This window comes from Oncorhynchus gorbuscha, linkage group LG05 (genome assembly GCF_021184085.1).
Source record: "Oncorhynchus gorbuscha isolate QuinsamMale2020 ecotype Even-year linkage group LG05, OgorEven_v1.0, whole genome shotgun sequence".
NCBI lineage: Eukaryota > Metazoa > Chordata > Actinopteri > Salmoniformes > Salmonidae > Oncorhynchus > Oncorhynchus gorbuscha.
Genome location: NC_060177.1, coordinates 62016722 through 62038102, shown reverse-complemented (window position 1 = coordinate 62038102; position 21381 = coordinate 62016722). Strand labels below are relative to the sequence as shown.

Sequence of the window (21381 nt, the reverse complement as noted above, 5' to 3'; positions counted from 1 at the left end):
CCTAAGTTACTCAAGTGATTGTAAATTTAAAAAATGGTTTATTTTATTTTGGAAGTAGCCTACAGAGTGCAGTTGTTTAACAGGACTTTCTTTATTTAGTCTGTGGCACCCCATGCTGGAGAGACTACAGAACTACATGCAGTACCTTTATGACCTGTTCATAAAGGGTGGTTCATTGAGTTTGCATTACATAAATCCCCAGACAGTATGATATAGCCCATTTCATGTCATTACAGTCAGGACATCTGCTTGACATTGTGTTTTGAAATGACGGTTAACGATTTCTGGGCAGGAATAGATCAGCACATATGTGGTATGATAGAAGAGGTGTGACGAAGATAGGGGCCTTGGCATTGACCTATAGTCCAAATGCAGCCTCTGACCCCCACTTTCAAACAGTTTTGCCCTCCTGCCCAACCTGTATTTCTCTGAAAAACGAATTAACTGTGGGAGGATTCGCTTTACAAATCCCAAATGTTATTTTTCTTGGAGTTGTTTGTTGTGATATGCTGTAGGTAAACATTATTAATATTGTAGCGAATGGCGAGGCAGGGAAGCGATCTTGTGTTTGTTGGCGTGAAAGGCAAACACCCTACGCATCGCTCAGCCCCCTCAGTGTTCTGATGACCTCACAGCCGCCATCTGACACCAATGTAGCGAACGACAGGGCAGGGAAGCAAACTCAGGTTGCTGGCACAAAGAGCAAACACCCCAGGCATCGCGCCAATAGGGTTAATCCGTTTGGTGGACATTGTAATGTGGCTCATATAGCGAAGATTGATTGCTACACTGTAATTTCAAGGGTCTTCTATGTATGAAGGCTATTTGGTAGGGCAGGCCATATATGCTATCTGCTTCCTATAAGGATGGAATCTAAAAAGCAATACAGAAATGCGTTGTGTGGACCCACACCCCACAAATAAAGGTCTTAAATAATGTGATAAAACTTTGATCGTACCTCAAACAGAGGTGCATATAGTTTGTAACGTTAACTTAGTATATAGATTGAAGAATAGGATTTGCTACAAATGTGTTACTTTATATAATTTAACACTTGTATACAGGGGCGCAACTTTCATTGGGGACGTGGTATATGGTATATCAGAAATGGTTGGGGACATGGTATATCAGAAATGGTCTTTTTGTTCAAACCCTATATGGTGCAAACGCAGTAGACCCAACAGGTCGGGCGCGGAAACGTATAGCTACACTTCCGGTTGCAGTTTTTTTTGCAGTGACTGACACAGCTGGAGTGGGGGGAGGCCTGGCTCAAGTGAAAGCGAGCTACTGGGGATAATGGGCGACGTTTGATTGGGAAAAGGTGAGTTCGACAGACTTCAACATTGATATGGACACAAACTGAAGATAATCTCATCATCAAAACGTTGTTTCTGCTTGTGTCATTTAATGAAAAGGTTGCCCGCTAGCGGCTCGCGCTAGGTTGCTGTCCAACGGTAACATTAGCTTGCTGACGCACACGCTTAGCTAATTTTGGGGGAATTTGCCTGTAAAACAAGGCTTCCAAGTTAGCTACGCTAGCTAGTCATCTTCGATATACGTTAACAGCCATGATCTCCGCGCATCCCGCACTGTTTTATTTGTTCTGCATCACCGTTCTAGCTAGCATACTTGCTAACGTTAGTCAAATGACGTAAATTAGCTAGCTCGCTAACCAATAACTTGTTTTGATAGACTTAACTGTCAGCCTGGTGTTTTATGCCGTTTGATGTAGCCACCTATAATACATAGCTAGCTAACGAGCCTGTCAGAATTTGTAGCAGGCTAAGTGGCTAATGTCAGATCGGGCGGCAGCAAGCTTGTCTCCAGAGACAGACACCGTAAGGCTATACAGAAGTTATACTAAGTAGCGTTACAACTTTTCGAGGCCAATTAGTCCGCGGTGTTATCCCCCACTAGAAGGAAAAGTCAAATCTAACTTTCTGAACATGACTATCTTGTCAGATAGTGTATCAAGAAAATGAATAGCCTAGCTAGACCCAAAGTGGCACCATAAAACGCTCGTGTTGTGGAAATGGAATGGTTGCTTTAGTTGGGTAACATTTGTTCAAACCCCTGTAAAATAATTAACTATAGTAGCTAGCTAGTTAGTTATTGTTGCAACTTGTAAGTAACGTTGACATTATTTTGGGGCTAGCTAGCTCGTCTCCTGTATTCAGTCAATTGATAGGCATGTGGCTAAATAACATGCGAATTAGCTGCACTGATTGCAAACCTTAAAACTGAAATATATAAAATGTAGGGAAACGTTATTGGATTAAACATAAATATTTTTTTTATCTTTATGTGCGCATCTGGCTTTGATAAAAGGCAAGATAAAACTACTGGTAGTCAGTCTGGTTGTATGTTGTGGACACAGCAGTACAAAGTGCAGTTTCATCTAGGGTCATCCAGGTGTCCTTGAATTCCAGGATTTTCCAAAGCTTTGTGACATTAACTTGTTAGATACTATCTTTGTTTTTCACTAGGAAATGCATACTGTGTCAATAACTTGGACTTGGTTGAGCAATAGCACAAACATAAAGGGAAGCACAATGTAACAAATAAAAGGGAAGACCGAACAACAACCTAGCACCCTGAAATTCAAATCTGGACCTAGAAGACCAGCTTTTTTCAATCTACCCCTCTAGTCAGGGAGTGATTTATACCCAGAACACCAGGTGTGTGTGTAATTAATTATCAGGAAGAACAGAACCTATAGTACTCCGGTCCTCCTGGGCTAGGGTTTACTGAGAAAGGTGCGACAAACAAAACAACATCCAGTCAGCAGCAGTCCTGTGGGCAAAACACCCTTGTTGATATGGTCGAAAGAGAATGTCAAGAATCGTGCAAGCTAACAGGCGAGCTGCAAACAGGCAAATAACAGCGCAGAACGACATTTGGGAATGCACAACTTGCTGGTCCTTGTAACTGATGGGCCATTGCAACAGACGACTACACCGGGTTCCACTCCTATCAACTAAAAACAACAAGGAAGCGGCTCTAGTGGGCACGCAATCACCATCACTGGACAATTGAGTGGAAAAACGTTGCCTGGTCTGATGACTCCCGATTCTTGTTGCGTCATGCTGATGGCAGAGTCACAATTTGCTGTAAGCACCATGATTCCATGGCCCCATCCTGTCTGGTGTCAACTGTGCAGGCTGGTTGTGTAATGGTATGGGGAATGTTTTCCTGGCATACGTTAAGTCCCTTGATACCAATTGAGCAATGTTTGAACTCTACAGCGTATCTGAACATTGTTGCTGACCAGGTGCATCCCTTCATGGCTACGGGGCTCTTACCCGGTACTAGATGGGTGTACTGAATAAACTGGCTACTGAATGTATTAACTGCATTGGGAGGAAGGATGTTTGTACTTTTTACATTTGTATATTTTTTGTTGTGTATTTAAAATCATAAGTGTTAATTTTAGGCCCTTTCTGAACCTAGGCCTTTACATGCCTCCTGTAAATCCTTATGGTCTGAGAACTGTACATGATGGACATATTGGGTGTCCTTATACTTCTTACAGTGTGCTCTTAAATATACACTGTCTAGATTCTGAAACACATTTTTCCACAATGCTTATTTTTAGACCATATTTGTCAATATATTACATGTCACATTTCCAGAGGGGATTCTCTGGTACTTAAAAAAAAGATATGACATGTTTTATACATCAAAATGTACATTATAGGTCACTAACCAATCACAGCCCTCCTTTAGGATTGTACATTCCACCAATCACCAGCAGAGGGAGTTCCCTTTGAAGCCATTTTCCCATTCACTGTGTTAGTGGTGCTCGTGCTTTGACGGTCATGGAATTTTGGATGATGGTAATTGGCCAGCCAAAATGACTGCGGTCATAATAATAATAATACAAATATTTATTTATAAATAAATAAAATATTTTATCCTATTCTCTGCTCCTGACTGCATGTGCTGCCATTAGGGCTGTCACCGACAACCCCCCCCCCAAAAAATCTTATTTCAAACTAACCTATTATATATGTAGTTTACTGAGCTTGTCTGATGCTATAAGCACATTGTGTGATTTTTAAATAATTAAGACACACAAATGATTCGAGGCAGACAGACAGGGCCTAACCAGAAGGAAAAAAACATGTTCCTCAACCACTACCTCCCGCTGCTGCTGGCTTTTGCAGATTCTGCCATTACGCTCCTGATGTTGCCGGTCATAGGCTACTCCAGGAGTCGGCAAACTTTTCCATTAGGAGTGCCAATTTATCTTACCATTTTTACCGATCTGCATGCCAGTTATGATTTTCATATGCCCATTTTCGTGGAACAGTTTTTAATTTATTTTAGAATAGTCTTCGTATCTCAAAATCATTGTCGTGTGATTGAGAAGTATTCAATCTAAATAAATGTATACAAATCTACATTTCTGTTGCCTATATAATTGCAGCCTGACTATATAAATATAGCCTGCAAAAATTGCAGCCTGCATGTGTGCAAGAAACTTGAATCATTGTATCAAGTATCAACTTGGTTCAGCCCAAAACTTCTGCTAACAAACTTGCAACTTGTATAAAATATTATTGTTCCTCCGTTTCTTGCACCAGTGAGCTCCTGACAGACACTGCTGTATTTGTGCAAGGGATAAGAAGTAATCAGGTAGACGTATTTTAAAACGTTTTCACGGGATCAGTTTTCCCCTTTCATGCCAAGTGGTTGTCGAAAGGGAGAGAGCTGGAAATATTTTTCAAATGGGCAACATTGAGGAACTATTGTCATTCTCAATAATGTAAAAACAGACTTTGTTTGAGGTGAAGAAAAAAATACTTTGAAGCTCCACAGCTCATTAATGGTGGTGAGCTAAGACAATCAGGAATACTGCCAGATCCCAAAATGGGCACATTTTATAAGCCGACATTTGGCCAGGTAGTCTAGGCCTACTTCTGCACGTAATCAGGTGTGCATTCTCACTCAACATTGACAGGAGCGCTCCAAACAAAACAATTTATAAATTGACAGCTCGTAAATGAAATTTGCCAAAACTGGTTTCTCTCAAGTGTAGCCTAGGTTGGGTCAAAAATTATTGGTCAACCAACAGCCTATTTTCCGTCCAGTCGACTAAATAGGGTCAGCCCTAGCTGCTATAAACACGGAATGAGTATAACGGGCGTCCCTATTCAAGTAAAAAATGGCACAATGGGTTGACTGTCGGCCATTATGAGTGTACCCATAGGAGCAAAGAAGTAAAATGATAACTCGTAAAGCTGAAACCACACAGAGCCTCCGCATCAATGGTGTCAACTTGTGTGCGAGAGTAGAGTCAATTCACATACACTGCCAACTTATTTGTCTTGAGAATCCATAATAAGCAGTTGTATTTATGTTTGCTATGTAGCCCTCGTGAATTACTGTTGTTTCTTGGGACACACCTTATGTCCAATGGGAGCCACCGTACCTGCCTCCTGTTATGTTGGCTCATGAACATGAGGAGAATTGTAGCTAATATACCCTAGCAGTTTATAATGAATTTGTGTCTTATGTAGTTTCGTTCTTTCTACATAATGGTATTCTCTCTTGAACAGAGTTTCTCAGCCGCAGCCTGCCTAGCCTATATGCCTGTGCTGGAAATCAACAAAGGTAGGCATAAAGTTGTTTTCAAATATGTATTATTGGCACAGGCAATTGAACTTGTCAACACTAAATACACACTTAACTATACATGTCACTATTCCTGATTTAACAATACACAGTCTATTTTCTGGCAATTTACCCACTCACTTTATCAGCATTTCTTTGTGTAAAGGTGAGAATACTTGCTTTCTAATTTGAGGTGCATGATGCTGTTGATGCTCCCGGGCCTGTGTTTTCTCTTCACTACCGTGCATTCTAATTCCAGCGTGTACACTTTTGTTTGATTTTGGCTTCACACACAACTTTTTTGAAACTTATGACAGTTATTTTATTTTCATGACAGTCTTCATCCATGGCTGTCGGTTATATGGTAATTGTGCCAGCCCTAGGTATGGTGTTGCTCATAAAATGTATCATAATGTCATAATTAGCAGGGAACCCACTGAGGAAATGTGGTGTACTTCTAGAATATATTGTTCCAAACAATGTCTAAAAATAAACGAAATCAAAAAGGGTGCTTTTTTAAAGTGTTTTAATATTTAAGGTGAATAAATGAATAATTGTATTTCAGAATTTAGACACTCCATATGTTAGCGCACACTATAAGGAGTATCATGACACCAAGATGTCTGTCATAGGTTCATGGATCACGAGTTCTTACAGGAAACAAGTGAAGGTGTAAAAATAGCCTCATTTTCTCAAATGATTTGTGATGCAAATGTAAAAAGCATGTCAAACAGCCTTCCTCCCATTTAAATTTTTTCCCGCAATTCTTACATATAATCTGAGATTTTGGGGCTATGCTGGCGTTGATTCGCCCCACTAGGTTACGAATTGCCGGTATTTCCTTTTTAAAGCAGCTGAGCCAGTCACATTTTTTTTCACCTTTATTTAACCAGGTAGGCTAGTTGAGAACAGGTTCTCATTTGCAACTGCGACCTGGTCAAGATAAAGCATAGCAGTGTGAACAGACAACAGAGTTACATATGGAGTAAACAATTAACAAGTCAATAACACAGAGAAAAAAAGGGGAGTCTATATACAATGTGTGCAAAAGGCATGAGGAGGTAGGCGAATAATTACAATATTGCAGATTAACACTGGAGTGATAAATGATCAGATGATCATGTACAGGTAGAGATATTGGTGTGCAAAAGAGCAGAAAAGTAAATAAATAAAAACTGTGGGGATGAGGTAGGTGAAAATGGGTGTGCTATTTACCAATAGATTATGTACAGCTGCAGCGATCGGTTAGCTGCTCAGCTAGCTGATGTTTGAAGTTGGTGAGGGAGATAAAAGTCTCCAACTTCAGCGATTTTTGCAATTCGTTCCAGTCACAGGCAGCAGAGTACTGGAACGAAAGGCGGCCCGAATGAGGTGTTGGCTTTAGGGATGATCAATGAGATACACCTGCTGGAGTGCGTGCTACGGATGGGTGTTGTCAACGTGACCAGTAAGCTGAGATAAGGCGGAGCTTTGCCTAGCATGGCCTTGTAGATGACCTGAAGCCAGTGGGTCTGGCGACGAATATGTAGCGAGGGCCAGCCGACTAGAGCATACAAGTCGTAGTGGTGGGTAGTATAAGGTGCTTTAGTGACAAAACGGATGGCACTGTGATAAACTCTGACCAGCTCGGAAACCGGATTGCATAGCGGAGAAGGTACGGTGGGATTCGAGATGGTCAGTCACCTGTTTGTTGACTTGGCTTTCGAAGACCTTAGATAGGCAGGGCAGGATGGATATAGGTCTGTAACAGTTTGGGTCCAGGGTGTCACCCCCTTTGAAGAGGGGGATGACTGCGGCAGCTTTCCAGTCCTTGGGGATCTCAGACGATATGAGAGGTTGAACAGGCTGGTAATAGGGGTTGCGACAATGGCGGCGGATAGTTTCAGAAATAGAGGGTCCAGATTGTCAAGCCCAGCTGATTTATACGGGTCCAGGTTTTGAGGCTCTTTCAGAACATATGCTATCTGGTTTTGGGTAAAGGAGAACCTGGAGAGGCTTGGGCGAGGAGCTGCGGGGGGGGCGGGGCTGTTGGCCGAGGTAGGAGTAGCCAGGCGGAAGGCATGGCCAGCCGTTGAGAAATGCTTGTTAAAGTTTTCGATAATCATGGATTTGTCGGTGGTGACCGTGTTCCCTAGCCTCAGTGCAGTGGGCAGCTGGGAGGAGGTGCTCTTGTTCTCCATGGACTTCACAGTGTCCCAGAACTTTTTGGAGTTGGAGCTACAGGATGCAAACTTCTGCCTGAAGAAGCTGGCCTTAGCTTTCCTGACTGACTGCGTGTATTGGTTCCTGACTTCCCTGAACAGTTGCATATCGCAGGGACTGTTCGATGCTATTGCAGTCCGCCACAGGATGTTTTTGTGTTGGTCGAGGGCAGTCAGGTCTGGAGTGAACCAATGGCTGTATCTGTTCTTAGTTCTGCATTTTTTGAACGGAGCATGCTTATCTAAAATGGTGAGGAAGTTACTGTTAAAGAATGACCAGGCATCCTCAACTGACGGGATGAGGTCAATGTCCTTCCAGGATACCCGGGCCAGGTCGATTAGAAAGGCCTGCTCACAGAAGTGTTTTAGGGAGCGTTTGACAGTGATGAGGGGTGGTCGTTTGACTGCGGCACCGTAGCGGATACAGGCAATGAGGCAGTGGTCGCTGAGATCCTGGTTGAAGACAGCGGAGGTGTATTTGGAGGGCCAGTTGGTCAGGATGACGTCTATGAGGGTGCCCTTGCTTACAGAGTTAGGGTTGTACCTGGTGGGTTCTTTGATGATTTTTTTGAGATTGAGGGCATCTAGCTTAGATTGTAGGACTGCCGGGGTGTTAAGCATATCCCAGTTTAGGTCACCTAGCAGAACAAACTCTGAAGCTAGATGGGGGGCAATCAATTCACAAATGGTGTCCAGGGCACAGCTGGGAGCTGAGGGGCGTCGGTAGCAGGCGGCAACAGTGAGAGACTTATTTCTGGAGAGGGTAATTTTCAGAATTAGTAGTTCGAACTGTTTGGGTATGGACCTGGAGAGTATGACATTACTTTGCAGGCTATCTCTGCAGTAGACTGCACCTCCTCCCCCTTTAGCAGTTCTATCTTGATGGAAGATGTTATAGTTGGGTATGGAAATCTCTGAATTTTTGGTGGCCTTCCTGAGCCATGATTCAGACACGGCAAGGACATCAGGGTTAGCAGAGTGTGCTAAAGCAGTGAGTAAAACAAACTTAGGGAGGAGGCTTCTGATGTTGACATGCATGAAACCAAGGCTTTTTCGATCACAGAAGTCAACAAATGAGGGTGCCTGGGGACATGCAGGGCCAGGGTTTACCTCCACATCACCCGCGGAACAGAGAAGGAGTAGTATGAGGGTGCGGCTAAGGGCTATCAAAACTGGTCGCCTAGAGCGTTGGGGACAGAGAATTAGAGGAGCAGGTTTCTGGGCATGGTAGAATATATTCAGGGCATAATGCGCAGACAGGGGTATGGTGGGGTGCGGGTATGGCGGAGGTAAGCCTAGGCACTGGGTGATGATGAGAGAGGTTTTATCTCTGGAGATGCTGGTTGTAATGGGTGAGGTCACCGCATATGTTGGAGGAGGGACAAAGGAGGTATCAGGGGTATGAGGAGTGGGACTAGGGGCTCCATAGTGAACTAAAACAATGATAACTAACCTGAGCAACAGTATACAAGGCATATTGACATTTGAGAGAGACATACAGCGAGGCATACAGTAATCACAGGTGTTGAATTAGGAAAGCTAGCTAAAACATGTTTGTTTACAAGTAGTATCTAATTTTGCAAGAAGCTAACCATATCTTGATAACAGTGGAAAAATCCAACCTTACTGTCTACTTTGTTTTGTGTGTGTTCAGAAAAGTTGGTAGAGCATGGTGCTTGCAACGCGAGGGTTGTGGGTTTGATTCCCACGGGGGATCGTTATGAAAATATATGCAATCACTACTGTAAGGCATCCTGAATAAGAGCGTCTGCTAAATGACTAAAATGTAAATAACTATAAGCTGGGATGTCTGACCTGCAAATAGTTTGTCAGAGGCTGTATAAATTGTTTGTATTCACTAGTTAGCATTTAGCTAGCATTGGCTATGGGATTTGACATGTACTTGTTAGCATTGCTAACCTTTGTCTTACTGATGAAGCTCAGTGGGGGTTTTTGTGTTTAAAAATAGCGGCCCTTGTGTTCAGGGTTGGTGATGCCATACAGTGGGGCAAAAAAGTATTTAGTCAGCCACCAATTGTGCAATTTCTCCCACTTAAAAAGATGAGAGGCCTGTAATTTTCATCATGGGTACACTTCAACTATGACAGACAAAATGAGAAAAGAAGTCCAGAAAATCACATTGTAGGATTTTTAATGAATTTATTTGCAAATTATGGTGGAAAATAAGTATTTGGTCCGTAACAAAAGTTTATCTCAATACTCAATAATAGGAAATACATTTTTGCCCCACTGTATATCCCAAGATTTCGCAAGAATGGTATAAAAATCTGGATACCACCCAAGCCTAGTTTTAGGGCTGGGAATTGCCAGGGACATCCCGATATGCTATTATCATGATACGATTAACTATTGCGAATCAATATTATGATTTGCTGTTCCAAACACATTGCTCACTATATGTGATCCGTCAGGATAAGAAACGCTGCAAGCATGTTGGCTCACTATTTAAAAAGGTGGAGAACGAGCTGTAGGATGAAAAATAATGGGTTTTGGCGCAGGTACAGCCGACTAACACCACCTACAGTAGCAACCGGTAGTTAGCATAGTGATTTACTCAGCTCAGCACTCAGTTTGGCTGAGTATAAAAGAGACCGATTTGACTTCTCTGCCCAGCGACTTAAAAGCATCAGAGAAGTATTTTTATCTGTACTGATTAGGCTATGCCCAGCGAATATGCAAAGGCTTATTTCCCTTGCTAGTTTTGTAATGGCCATTATTTTTAATTAGTCCTGTACTTCTTGTAATTGTGCTGCAGTCACTCCACGGTAGCTTGGTTATCAGTTTCTCTGGTCATTGAAATGTTCTTTACCCAAAGGGATTGGCCAGAACAGAAATGATTGAATGGCAGGAATAGCAGCCCATGTCAGTAATTGACAGTAAAAAGAGGTTGGTGATGACCTGTCAATGGAATGAGGCCGACAGTACATACCGACTGTATTGTTATTTTCATTGTGTTGATCACATTTTGATTAGATTTGTAGCGAAAGGATTGCGTTGTCTTCCAGTGCTTTTTTTCAATGCCTACAGAATTCTAATACAACTTGGATGATAGGAGTCAGAATATAGGCTAATGGATAATGTCTTAATCAACCCAGAAACCCAATTTCCTGTGGGTCAATGATAAATGTATTAATTCCCTGTTATTTCCATTGCTCAAATTCTGTGTGCTTGCAAGTTATTCTGCTCACACCAGGGCAAATATGATAATCCCCCCCCCCCCCCCATGTACTCCCCCCTCCAATTTCACAAGATCCATTTTCTCAGAAGTCTCCCACTCCCGCCCATTTTGTATTGCTTTGCCATGTCTTGCTTGTTTTGCAATTTTGGCTTGGTTCGGGCTGCATGCTGTTTTGCAAAGTAGGCAAAACACTGCTTATCTTGAAGTAAGCATTCGTTGCTTGTTGTTTGCCAGTGCTGACATTCCTGTTTTTACAATATGCTTTTTTTAAATTGAGTGATGTGCAGTCTTTTGTTAAGTTACAGGCCCACATTCCGACTAGTCATAGGCCTACCTACTGCAGAGGAAACACCAGAGTTCCACTTACCTGGTCTCAGGTCACTTCCTGGTACCTCAGTTTGTCCTGTACTCAGACAAAGCAATATGACTAGAAAATGGGTGTTACATTGTTCAAAGTTAATTTCACTTTTAGACTTCAGATTTGGATTTTTATTTTGGGCTTAATCAAACCTGCTAAATAGGGATGTGTACTGTTATTCAAATATTAGAATATCCGAACGGACGTTAGAATTCGAGAACTTGTGAGTACACTAATGCAATGCAAGATGCAATAAAATTACAGAATTAAAAGTTAACAAAAGGAGTAGGCTACAACAGCCTACCTATTGGTTGCTCATTTTAATTGAATGGGTAGCTGGCTACTCTAATCAAGACAGGCCCTGTTATGTGAGATGATTTAACATTGTGCCAGCTACAAGTTAGATCGTCTTGGCTGTAGCAGAGTTGCCTTGGCTAACATTACTTAGTCCTTCTCTCCATTGCCTGCTCGGCTCAGTCCCATCTCACACCAGCCCCTCTGCAGCTGCAGCAATAGAGTGCCAGTGTCTCTCCTTCTCGCAGCAATGCTCAGGTTAAAAACGTACATCTAAAAAAGACGCATGTATTTCAAACATCTGGATATCCAACAGAAATTCATGATACTATTCGAGTAGTGAAACTATTTCAAACCCCCATCCCTACTGCTGAACTTAAGTGAGTTTGTGTTTCCAATCCAGTCCGTTTTGACCCTTGCTTCTGTGACCCTTGCCGCTTTGGGTTCAGCTCAGCCACTTGGCATACGTTCTTTGGCTGCCCTTCAACTTGGCTCTCAGTTTAGTTTGCAATGCTTGATGTTGGGAGTGGGACAGGCCACTGACATGTTTTAATATGCATGCTATATTTGAAAGCCTCATGATGGCAGAGGGGAAATAATGCTCTTCCATTTTCTCTTTGTCTTTTTGCCCTCAGTCTCCTGTGCCAACCAGGATGAGAACATATGGGTAGTGGCACAGGTGTCTTGGCAAGCCTAGGCAATCAGAGAAAGTGTTTACGTTCTCAAACTGCTGACACTCAATGCGCAGAAGATCATACTGAATTTCCAGGGAGAGGCAGGCAGGGTGAGAGAAGGGTAGGAGGAGAGATTGAAGTGGGGGAGAAGACTGAGACGGACACGTTTTTGTAAAATAGCTCAGGCCTGAAAACCGGATACATTTGTACCTCGTACACTACATGACCAAAAGTATGTGGACAACTGCTCGTCGAACATCTCATTCAAAATCATGGGCATTAATATGGAGTTTGTTACCACTTTCTTTTCTATTACAGCCTCCATTCTTCTGTGAAGGCTTTCCACTAGATGTTGGAACATTGCTGCAGGCTCTTACTTCCATTCAGTCACAAGCATTATTGAGGTTGGCCACTGATGTTGGGCGATTCAGGCCTGGCTCGCAGTCAGCGTTCCAATTCATCCCAAAGGTGTTCGATGGGGTTGATGTCAGGGCTCTGTGCAGGCCAGTCAAGTTCTTCCACACGAGCTTGACTACCATTTCTGTATGGACCTCGCTTTGTGCACGGGGGCATTGTCATGCTGAAACAGGAAAGGTCGTTCCCCAAACTGTTGCCACAAAGTTAGAAGCATAGAATTGTCTAGAATGTCATTGTATTCTGTAGCATTAAGATTTCCCTTCACTGGAAGTAAGGGGCCTAGCCCGAACCATGAAAAACAGCCCCAGACCATTATTCCTCCTCCACCAAACTTTACTGTAGGCTCTATGCATTCGGGCAGGTAGCATTTTCCTGGCATCCACCAAACTGAGATTCGTCAGTCAGACTGCCAGTTGGTAAAGCGTGATTCATCATTCCAGATAATTCATTTTCACTGCTCCGGAGTCCAATGGCGGTGAGCTTTACACCACTCCAACCGACGCTTGGCTTTGCACGTGGTGATCATGTGTGCGGCTGCACGGCCATTGAAACCCATTTCATGAAGCTGCCGACGATCAGTTCTTGTGCTGACTTTGCTTCGAGGCAGTTTGGAACTCGGTAGTGAGGGTTGCAACCAAGGACAGACCATTTTTACACGCTACGGTTTTCAGTACTTGACAGTCCAGTTCTGTGAGCTTGGGGTGGTTTTGGTAGTTCATTCTGTTTTTTAATTTTATTTATTTATTTATTTTACCTTTATTTAACCAGGCAAGTCAGTTAATAACACATTTTTATTTTAAATGACAGCCTAGGAACAGTGGGTTAACTGCCTGTTCAGGGGCAGAACGACAGATTTGTACCTTGTCAGCTCGGGGGTTTGAACTTGCAACCTTCTGGTTACTAGTCCAACGCTGTCACAATTTTCCTTTGAATGGATGTTACTTCTTTGGAGATATTTTATATATTTTTAATTAGTCCACAGTCCCAACTAGAGGTCGACCGATTAATCGGGGCGGCAGGGTAGCCTAGTGGTTAGAGCGTTGGACTAGTAACCGGAAGGTTGCTAGTTCAAACCCCCGAGCTGACATGGTACAAATCTGTCGTTCTGCCCCTGAACAGGCAGTTAACCCACTGTTCCCAGGCCATCATTGAAAATAAGAATGTGTTCATAACTGACTTGCCTGGTTAAATAAACGTTAAAAAAATAATAATAATTGGAATGGCCGATTTAATTAGGGCCGATTTCAAGTTTTCATAACAATCGGAAATCGGTATTTTTGACATGTTCTGAGCAAGGAACTGAAACGTTAGCTTTCTTACATAGCACATATTGCACTTTTACGTTCTTCTCCAATACTTTGTTATTGCATTATTTAAACCAAATTGAGCATGTTTCATTATCTACTTGAGGCTAAATTGATTTTATTGATGTATTATATTAAGTTAAAATAGGTATTAATTCAGTATTGTTGTAATTGTCATTTATTACAAATACATTATTTTTTTAAAATCTGTATGGGCTTTTTTGGTCCTCCAATAATCGGTATTGGCGTTGAAAAATCATAACCGGCCGACCTCTAGTCCCAACATACCTCACCTTTTTTGGGGCTGCAGGTAGCTTAGTAGTTAGAGCGTTGGACTAGTAACCAAAAGGTTGCAAGATTGAATCCCCGAGCTGACAAGGTAAACATCTGTCATTCTGCCCCTGAACAAGGCAGTTAACCCAATGTTCCTAGGCCGTCATTAAAAATAAGAATTTGTTCTTAACTGACTTGCCTGGTAAAATGGACCATAAAAAGATATAGGATTTTCAAGAAGCAAAGCCTCACTTGCCACATCATAATGAAGCAGTGTTCAGTCCCGCTCTGGGTGTGACCAAGTGACTTGACATTTACATCTAGCCTGGGCCGGCTACCACTTTGTTGCCAAATAACCAGATTTTTCTTTGCCTGAACAGATTTTTAAAATGTAGAAATGCTTTTAGAACACATTCTACTTCACATGGAGGACTACTGTTCTTGTCATATTCCTACTGAATAATTCAGTAATTTGATGATTCTTTTCAATTTGCGTCAGAGTGCTGTCATGGTAGCCTATCTTGTTCTGACCACTCAAGGTTCAAGGGCCTGCAATGTTAGTGCAGTGAGGATTTTCACTCCAGATCTGCTAGTATGTTTTTGTTGTTTCTGCTCGCTAGCTGTTTTTGCTGTGGTGCAGGCTGCTTGTTTTCTGAGTGCTTTTGTATTTTGATCTTGTGCACTCCCAACAATAAAGATGGCCTGAATCCTGAAATGGGTGGAATGACTATGCTCTTGCACGCCATCTCCAAACTTGGATAAGGCTGCAGTTATCCCTACAGTCATTCCTTTGCTAAATTACTGTGAAATTGCCCAGATGCTGGATCTTATTTCAAGTCAAGATTGTTCTCTTATGAGTCAGTAAGGTCAACCCTTAACTTGGCTACAACACTCCATGCTTTTTGCTACAATGGGTCAAATGCTTACGATTATTTTTGTCCAGGCATTACTTGTATGAATATACTCAACACATATTTGTTGAAGCACCAGGGAAGTGTACAGTACTGTTTTTTCATAAAAAATTGACATCCTTTTATGCTGTTGCTGCTAAAGATTGAGGGTATCTTGTTGAAGCATCATTTTTCTCCCCAGGCCAATGTGAATGTGAAATGCTGTAGTCTAGGTTGCTCAGTGTTGGCATATTTCTGGCACAGACAGCCACAATTTGCTCATGTAGCGTGCTTGTTTTTATTTGGCTGTTGTGGCACACCATGATTGTACTTGTAAAATACAATTAACCTCACCTTTAACTGTCAATGAATATATATTTTGTATGTGAAAATGAAACTTGAAAAGACCAGCCACTGATTCAGTGGATGACTGGTGTTCTAAGATGTATCCTGATTCTTATTCATAATGATTTTTTTTGTTTTCTCCGTTTCTGCCACAGGCAGCCTACAAACTGGAAAGACCTATCCAAGAGATGGACGACGGCAGTGCCTACATAGAGTTTGATGTGCCAGAGTTCAGCAACACCGTTCTCAACCAACTCAATGAGTTGCGACTGCAGGGGAAACTATGTGACATCATCGTTCACATCCAGGGCCAGCCTTTCCGTGCCCACAAGGCCGTGCTGGCGGCCAGCTCACCGTACTTCCGCGACCACTCGGCCCTGGGCACCATGAGCGGCCTGTCCATCTCCGTCATCAAGAACCCTGAGGTGTTTGAGCAGCTGCTGGCCTTCTGCTACACTGGCCGCATGTCCCTGCAGCTCAAGGATGTTGTCAGCTTCCTCACAGCAGCCAGCTTCCTGCAGATGCAGGCCGTCATCGACAAGTGTACCCAGATCCTGGAGGGCATCCACTCCAAGATAAGCATCCCCTCCAGTGCCACAAGCCCAGACAAGGAGGGCTCCCAGGCCAGCCGCAATGGTGTCAAAGACAGCAGCCTCTTCATCAACCCCACACAGATCTCCCCCCCATACTACTCCAGGCACAGCATAGAGGCCCGCTCTGAGCTGGCTGCAGGGAAAGGCCATGGCAGGGTGCGGTACCAGGAGGAGGGCCAGTCAGATCGTGGCAGCAGTGACGGTGTGTCAGAGCAGGAGGCAGCCATGGAGGGAGAGACAGAGCAGGTGGAGCTGATTGGGAAGGACGGCCAGGTGACAGACGTGCACGTGAAGCTGGAGAAGGCAGATAGGCCCAGCTACTCGGACAGCTCCTCGGCAGGCGACGATGGCTACCACACAGAGCTGGTGGATGGAGAGCAGGTGCTGGCTGTCAGTGTTGGCTCCTATGGTCCCGTCATCCAGCCAGCTGGCTACACTTACTCAGGCCTGTCCTCCCCCTGCTTTGTGAGCCTCAGCAGCTCCAGCCCCTCCCGCTCCATGCTCAGTGGCTTCAGGGGCGGCAGAGCCAGAGCCAAGCGCCCCCCAGTGACCGTCCCAGCAGAGGTCCTGGGTCATATCAAACCGGGAAACACTGAGGACAGCAGCGAGGCGGTGTTGGGCCAAGTAGGTTTTGAGAACGATGTGCGAGAGCGGAGCCTGCGCAGCCAGTGGTACCCCTACAACGAGAGGCTCATCTGCATCTACTGCGGCAAGTCCTTCAATCAGAAGGGCAGCCTGGACCGCCACATGCGCCTGCACATGGGAATCACACCCTTCGTCTGCAAGTTCTGCGGCAAGAAGTACACGCGCAAAGACCAGCTGGAGTACCACATCCGCGGCCACACGGACAACAAGCCCTTCCACTGCCAGATTTGTGGCAAGTGCTTCCCCTTCCAGGGGACCCTCAACCAACACCTGAGAAAGAAGCACTTGGGGGCCTCAGAGGGCCCCAACCACATGGACTCTCCAGAGAGGACGGAGGGCATCTCTGGTCAGAAAGACCCAGAGGATGCCTCAGAGGGGATGGCCTTTGAGACGCAGTATGCTGAGGAGGCTCCGGCCAACGACATGGAGGAGAGCTCAAAGTGCAGCCCTGAGGAAGCCGAGGCGTCCAGATGTGATTTTTAGGCCCTTGCTCTGGTTGAGGAAGCTTTAAGATATGTTCTTTAAACGTTTAGGATTTGTTTTGGAACCGGCTCCTTTCAATGTTGAACCTACTTTGTGCATCCGTTTTCTGCCTGTCCATCCATTTTTGTGAAAGTCAACTGTTGCTTAATGTAGACGAAGAGGAGAAAGGGGTACTTTTTAAAAATAGATTTCAAAGGGAAGGGGTATCAACTTGCTATTGATAAGGTGCCCTCAATAATCAAGGCCTTTTGTTTTCGCTTTAAAAAATATATATGTTTTTAAAACATATTTACAGAGTAATATAGGCATGTTGCAATAATTGATAATGTGAAAGCTCTGATAAGATGCTTATCATATCATGTTTTTACCTGACCTGTTTTTGCACATGTGGCCAAAGGAGGTCACTTTACTCACAAGGAATTATTTTTCTGCCAAGTGCAAAGCTTTGTGTGAAATATCCGTTCAATACCTCATGATACAACTACATACTCATAACAGACAGTATTTTAGCTTTTATGAAACTCCACCGGGTTCTACCTCATATCCAAGAACCTACCAAGAACAGAAGTGTTCACCGTTTTAAAAACAAACCGTTTTGCTTTAGGGTCTCTGTTTCATTTGCCAAACTCTAGGCAGAACATCCTCAGTCCCAACGCTAAGCCTTGATACTTTAGACTAATATTCCTTGCTGATTGTATGAACGCTGGACCGTGTCCTTGTCCGTTGTTTCATGGTCAGACAGGATGTAATGTGGGCAAAGAACGAAGGTGCTATATTGATGTGTTTTATGAAATATTAAGTGTGTTTGCATTGAGCATGCGCAAGGAGGACAGTGGATAGAATACAATAATAGAGGATAATACATGACATATGATTTCCCCTGTCTACAGCCAAGATCTATTTAAGCAATAAGGCCTGAGGTGGTGTGGTATATGGTCAATATACCATGGCTAAGGGCTGTTCTTACGCATGATGCTCCGCGGAGTGCCTGGACACAGCCATTAGCCATGGTATGTTGACCATATATCACAAACCCAGAGGAGCCTTATTGCTATTATAAACTCGTTACCAACGTAATTGGAGCAGTAAAAATATATATATTTTTCATACCCGTGGTATACGGTCTGTAATACCATGGCTTTCAGCCAATGAGAATTCAGGGCTTGAACCACCCAGTTTCTAATTGTTTTTAGAACACACAGGACAAATTCCTCTTGTCTGTCTCTTTTCACCACTGAAGGTCAGTGCTTTTTTTTATATTCTCTTCTTAAGCAATAAGGCCCAAGGGTGGTGTGGTTTATAGCCAATATTCCAACGCAAATGGCGTTGCATACTGCCCTTAGCCATGGTATGTTGACCATATATCACAAACCCCCGAAGTGCCTTATTGCTATTATAAACTGGTTATCAATGTACTTTGATAAGTAAAAATACATATTTTGTCATACCAGTGGTATACGGTCTGATATACCATGGCGATCAGCCAATCAGCATTCAGGGCTTGAACCACCCAGTTTATAATATATTTTAATCCACATGGGATCAATGATTTGATCCTCATACACAGTGAAGTCATTTGGAGTGTCTTCCATTCTCTTGATGTTTTAGTTTAATTCTCAACCTGTTTATGTGAAACTCTTAGTTTATTTGTGTGAAGATTATGCTCAGTGCAGAGTCCCACTCATTAGCTTGGTACAGCAAGGGCAGTCCTGCCCTGAATCTGCATAGAATCAATATCCAAATAACAACAAAGGAATATCAGCCATCTTGTCATGGCATTTCTTTATTCACTCTCCATTTCATTAGGACTCATGTTCTGCTCTCGTCCTCTCATTCACTGTTTCTGCCCTTCCCTGATCCGACATCACTGTTGAGATGAGGGAATCAAATGGGAAACTCATTGATGCCTCATTAGAAAATAAGCTCTTGATGGTATTTTGAGAGAAGCTTGTGATCCAAAGTAATGGTGCACTTTTTGTGTTTCAAATAGAATCGTCTGAATGGAGACTTGGTGATAGTTTTGTTCATTTTTTTTTATGTCTTGAAGATCAATGGTGACCATCAATGTATTCGGCACTATGCTACTGCTTTTTAATAGTCAGGAATCAAATTGGAATTGGAATTGCTTCGGTCAGTGTAAGCCCTTTTGACGACTGATGTTGATAGCTAGCTATTTCAGTGTTAATAGGTAAATAATCATTGAAGGCACTGTTGGTCTTGATCTGCTTGTTTCGAGATTAGCTGGGCTGTCAGGGCCTAGCAGTTGGCCGAATGTCATTGACCATATTTCAAAACGCTAATTTCGTTATTCATATAGTCATAACTCACAAATGCACATATGGGGGGGGGGGGGGGGTGTATGGTTGTCAGACCTATATTGCATTTCATGACTAAGCATTGCAATGCAGAATGACATGGCATAGTACAGGCCCAGGGATTAGCTGAACTGGCTTTCAAATTATTCTATGTCGAAATGCTTCTAACTACGGTAGTTTTGAGAAATACAGGAATAAATTATTGCGCCAACATGCTAGTCCAGAGTAAGCTCTTTTTTAAAGGCCCAGTGCAGTCAGTGATTTTCCATACCTCTTTGCCAATAACATAGTTTTCCCTTCCCATTCAGACCACTCCCAGACATTCCTAGCAAAATACTTGCTTGAAAGTTTGTTTGCTAAAAAGCCATTTTTGTCCATTTTTATAAAGTCTATTACTTAATTGTTACCCATAAATGATTTGATATTGATATAAAAACCGCTGCATTGGGCCTTTTAAGATCAGGTGGAAAGCTGATCCTTAAAGAGCACTTTTTGACAAGTCATTTTTCCCCCTTATCCCTCTTCTTGCTGATTTGCTATTTCAGCAGTGACGCTTTCCTTGTATCCTATGTACCTATTTTAGTTTTTACACATGATCACATAACTACAGTAAGCCTTCCAAGGTGGTAGAAGGCTCAAATAAAATGTTAATTGTCACATGGTTCACTGTTTAAAAGTGTCCTGAATACACCAGAGGTCCAGGTAGGTGTGAAAGAGCATTTCCTCTTCATTTAATGTAGCACCACCATTTATGATACCTGTTATTTTTTTGGTTGTTAGTGCCCTTTTAAAAAAAACGTTTATTTTGCAGTGATTTTTGTTTTCATATTGGTATTGAGCAGTTTTGCATGCATGGCCAGTGTTTTACCCTATATTTATTTAGCAGTGTCAGACACTTCAAAATAATAGTTTATATTAAGACACTTCCACTGTGGGGCTCTATTTGTCTCTGCAGTTTGAAAGAAGTAGAAGGTAGTTTTGCAAACCATTGCTAACTAGCGTTAGCACAATGACAGGCATTCTAGCTGTTGAGCTATTGCTAGTTAGGAATCTTCCTTTAAACAGCAGCGCGTCTTTGCAGAAATACATATGTGTATTTCTGCCCAGACATGCTTTTAAAGTGATGGTGTGAGATTTTGCCAATTAATCACTTTTTCTACATACCCAGTCAGATGAACTCATGGATACTAGTTTTGTTTCTGCATGCAGTTTATTGAAGTTTAACTAGTGTTGGCGCAATTGCTACCTAACGTAAGCGCAATGACTGGAAGTCTATGGGAACAGCTAGTATGCCTGTCATTGTGCTAACACTAGTTGGCGATGGCTTGCAAAAACACCTTCCTTCAAACTGCACGCAGATACATAAATATAGCCCCACAGTGGAGGTGTCATAATAACCATAAAACCTAGCTGTCAAAAGAGGGAAATGGTTCCAATTGTTTTTCCATCATTCATTTTCCCCATAGGGAATTTTATAAACACTTAATATAAGGGCTGTTTCTCGTGTAGGCTTATCCTGGTGTGACGTTTTGATAATGTAAATCTCTCTCGGACAAGGAGACTTTTATCAATATATTTGCCTCTATTTACTCTGATTCAAAAATTTGAATTTGCTTCAAAGTAGACATCATGCAAAACTACATCTCTGCAAGCTCCTGCACTTCGTTTCTTGCTGATAACTTTGCGAACAGGTATAGTGAATTTAAATCTTGCGTAGTCTTGAGACCGTTAACATAATTGTCCATTTAAAGAAATGTAGCTGTTTTTTTTATTA

General features: G+C 42.7%; 1 protein-coding gene across 2 annotated transcripts; it reads left to right on the top strand.

The window, feature by feature from the left end:
* Window positions 1-1222: 1222 nt before the first annotated feature.
* Window positions 1223-17727, top strand: LOC124035193 (zinc finger and BTB domain-containing protein 34-like). Of its 2 annotated transcripts, XM_046348621.1 has the most exons (3): window positions 1223-1321; window positions 5562-5616; window positions 15727-17727. In XM_046348621.1, exon 3 carries the CDS (start codon window positions 15760-15762, stop codon window positions 17290-17292), a length of 1533 nt encoding a protein of 510 aa, XP_046204577.1. In that variant the 5' UTR covers window positions 1223-1321; window positions 5562-5616; window positions 15727-15759; the 3' UTR covers window positions 17293-17727. The 2 variants fall into 2 exon arrangements, with proteins under 2 accessions (XP_046204577.1, XP_046204578.1); XM_046348622.1 differs by lacking the exon at window positions 5562-5616.
* The last annotated feature ends 3654 nt before the right edge of the window (window positions 17728-21381 follow it).

What these genes read in the sequence shown, in the direction of transcription:
- LOC124035193 (XM_046348622.1), top strand. Translation starts at nt 15,760, where the DNA reads ATGGACGACGGCAGTGCCTACATAGAGTTTGATGTGCCAGAGTTCAGC.